Source organism: Otolemur garnettii, unplaced genomic scaffold (assembly GCF_000181295.1).
Source record: "Otolemur garnettii isolate 467f Iridium unplaced genomic scaffold, OtoGar3 scaffold00091, whole genome shotgun sequence".
Classification (NCBI taxonomy): domain Eukaryota; kingdom Metazoa; phylum Chordata; class Mammalia; order Primates; family Galagidae; genus Otolemur; species Otolemur garnettii.
In genome coordinates this window covers 6,186,992-6,190,667 of record NW_003852486.1, presented here as the reverse complement: position 1 = coordinate 6,190,667, position 3,676 = coordinate 6,186,992, and the positions used below count along the sequence as shown (strand labels likewise).

General features: G+C 44.0%; 1 protein-coding gene across 4 annotated transcripts in view; it reads left to right on the top strand.

Moving 5' to 3' along the window:
- Positions 1 to 3,676, top strand: part of ZNF274 (zinc finger protein 274) — a 19,705-nt gene that overhangs the window by 10,637 nt on the left and 5,392 nt on the right. For 3 of the 4 annotated variants that reach the window (XM_023516464.1, XM_012808674.2, XM_023516465.1), the window contains one exon: positions 2,130 to 2,612. In XM_023516464.1, the coding sequence (XP_023372232.1) occupies positions 2,130 to 2,612 (483 nt within the window). The remainder of the gene's footprint in view (positions 1 to 2,129; positions 2,613 to 3,676) is intronic. The other variant, XM_023516463.1, reaches the window with a different exon arrangement.

Below are 3,676 nucleotides of genomic sequence, written 5' to 3'. Positions count from 1 at the left end.
TCTGATAATTCTGAAATTATGGTAATGTAATTGCTATGGAAAAAGTTGTATGCATAGCTCTCTTACTCAGCATCATAGAAGTCATACTAAAATAGCCTAAGAATGTAATCAGTGTTGGGAATGCTTCATGTGTTACAGAAGTCACTGGCAGGGTGACCCATGAATGACAAGGTGGGTACCCCTTCAGTAGGAGTCCTCATTGTTTTCAGCATAAGAGGACTCATATGGGTGGAGATGCCCTGAATGTAATGGAGATGCTCTGAATGTAATCTCTTCACTCAAATTAATTGCCTTAGCCCTCACTTTATTTAACAGAAGAAATAAACTTACCCTGGACAAGACAGGTGGATTGCTTGCGCTCTGGAGTTTGAGACCAGCCTGAGGAAAAGCAAGACCCCTATCTCTAAAAATAGCCAGGCCCTGTGCTCCTGGGAGGCTGAGGCAAGTGGACTGCTTAAGCCCAAGAGTTTGAGGTTGCTGTAAGCTATGATGCCAGAGCACTCTACATAGGGCGAGTAAGTGAGATTCTGTCTCAAAAAAGAAAATTATGCTAGAAAGAAACACATTGAACAATGTAAAGGTAATGTTTTATCCTAGGTTTTTTTTTTTTTTTTTAATTGAGTCTCACTGTGTCATCCTAGGTAGAGTGCTGTGGCATCACAGCTCACAGCAACCTGAAACTCTTGGGCTTAAGTGATTCTCTTGCATCAGCCTCCTGAGTAGCTGGGACTTCAGGTGCCCACCACAATGCCCAGCTATTTTTTGGTTGCAGTTGTCATTGTTTAGCAGGCCCAGGCCAGGCTTGAACCCACCAGCCTCAGTGTATGTGGCCGGTGCCCTACTCACGGAATTACAGGTGCCGAGCCTTATCCTATTTTTTATTTCATACAAACCGTACCTAAAGGTTTGGTAACATAAGTATATAAATGTAGTAAAACAGATCTTTTCTAGTTTGTTTTACTCTCTGACCTGATCGTCTAGATTTAGGGAACAAACACTCCCTGGCATCCAGTATTTGGTACTCAGGGCTAAATGCAAGAGCTGAAGTGTCTTTAACCTTTAATTGAATATGAAGGAAAACAAACTAAACTTTTGAGGCAGACACTTTTTAGAGAAAAGAACACCTCCTCAGCTTGGAGCTTGAGCTCAGCAGTTAAGGCACCAGCCACATACAGTGGAGCTGGGTTTGAACCCAGCCTAGGCCTGCCAAACAACAATAATGACAACTACAATAACAAAAAAAAAAATAGCCAGGCATCGTGGTGGGCACCTGTGGTCCCAGCTACTTGGGGGGCTAAGGCAGAGAATCGCTTAAGCCCAAGACTTAGAGGTTGCTATGAGCTCTGACACCATAGCACTCTACCAAGGGCAACATAGTGAGACTCTGTCTCAAAAACAAAAACAAAAACAAAAAAATTACTAAGGGTTTTAGAACCTCTTTGTCTGGAACCAGGAGCAAAGGCCAAATATACATATTCATTAGTCTCAAGCTGTCATCCTAGGTAGAGTGCTATGGTGTCACAGCTCACAGGAACCTCCAGCTCTTGGGCTTAAGCAATTCTCTTGCCTCAGCCTCCCAAGTAGCTGGGATTACTGGTGCCTTAGCTGCTTGAGCTACAGGTGCTGAGCCTATCAATTGATTTTTTTATTGTTACCAGATATTTTGTTATACAAGGAGATCACAATTTGTTTATATAGTTCTCAGTTGATGGCCAAAAAAGAAAATAACACAGATGTCCTGTTATGAATAATACTGCATTCTGAGACAGCTTTTTGTGTGCATGTGCTTTCAGTTCTATAAGAAGTACTCAGTTCTTTTAGAAATATCTACTAGACAGAGAATTGGGAGGGTTATGTAACTTTACATTTACATTTTTGAGGTATTTTGCGAAGTATTTTGCAAAGTGGTACAGCATTCTGTATTTCCACAAGGAGTTTATAGGTGTAGCAGTTTTCCCATATCCTCCTTTATTACAGTCCATCTTTGATAAAAGCCATTATTGTAGATGTAAAGTGTATTTTTCTATGATTTTGATTTGCATTCTTCTGATGAGTAATGATATTTAGCATCTTCCCATATGCTTTTTGACCATTTTTTTTTTTTTTTTTGCTCTGTTCTTGACCTGCAGAATATCTTGGGCCTCAGCTCAAAATTCAGTTGGATTCTCTTCCTGCAGAGAATCCCCTGATGAACATTGAGGTTGTTGAGGTCCTCACACTGAACCAGGAGGTAGCTGGTGCCCGGAATGCCCAGATTCGTGCTCTCTATGCTGAAGATGGGGTCCTGAGCCCTGACACTCTCAAGGAGCCAGTACAGCAGCTAAGCAACCATCCAGCTGATCCTGAGGCAGCTCGTCAGAAATTTCGGCAGTTCCATTATGAGAATGTGGTAGGTCCCCGAGAAGCCCTTGCCCACCTTCGTGAACTCTGTTACCAGTGGCTGGAGCCTGACGTGCACTCAAAGGAACAGATGCTGGAGCTGCTGGTGTTAGAGCAGTTCCTCGGTGCACTACCTGGGAAGCTCCGGACGTGGGTGGAATCACAGCACCCAAAGGACTACGAAGAGGTGGCAGCCTTGGTGGAGGATGCAACTTGGATATCTGAGGAGGAAGGTGAGTGCAATGGAAGGGTAGGTAGGTGTGCTGCTCCATGTGGGTGTCTTAGAGTACTCTGCAGGAGAGAAAAGAACTTCACGCTTCTTGGGAGGGTCAAGGAAAGGGTAATGCACACTCTATGCAGACCAAAGACATCTGTGTCCCCATGTCAGAGCTGTCGAAATCCCTGGGTAGGTTCCAGCACTGTATTCTCCAAGGAGCCCTCCAGAGACTTCACTAAAAGCTTCCAGATAAAGTCCTTCTTTTTTTCCATTTGGGATCCCGCTGTACCACGATTCCTTTTTTTTTTTTTTTTTTGCAGTTTTTGGCCGGGGCTGGGTTTGAACCCGCCACCTCTGGCATATGGGGCCAGCACCTTAATACTTTGATCCACAGATGCCACCCACCACCATGATTCCTTTATTACTTGGAAAGATAGACAAAATTCTTGAGCTCTCAGAGCCTGTAGTCTAGCTAGAGAGACAGGGATTTGACAAATGAATGTGCATGTCATGGTGGTGGGATCAAGATGAGTTTCAGAGTCCTCTTGGAGCTCATGGAGGCCGAGTCAGTGGAGGTGACCTCTGGCCACGTAAAGAAAAGATAGGAAGAATGAGCATTGCTTGTAAGTACCTAAGATAGAATAGATCACAGTATGTGCAAAAATCAGGGATAAATTGGGTAGGTTGGTACAGGAAGGGAGCAGAGGACTGAGCTGGCACATAAAGATACAGAAAGTTACAAAGCAGTGGGAATTAATCCCTGAGCTCTGAAGGCAGAGGCCACAGTGAGACTTGAGACAGGTACAGGTGTTCCTGCCTGTAATCCCAGTACTCTGGGGAGAGGATCTCTTGAGCTCAGGAGTTGCAGACCAGCCTAAGCAAGAGTGAGAGTACATTTCTACCAAAAAATAGAGAAAATTATCTAGTTCTCATGGCAGGTGTCTGTAGTCCAAACTACTTGGGAGGCCAAGACAGAAGGATTGCTTGAGCCCAGAGGTTCGAGATTGCTGTGAGCTAGGTGGATGCCACAGCACTCTAATCTGAGCAATAGAGTGAGACTCTCTCAAAAAAAAAAAAAAA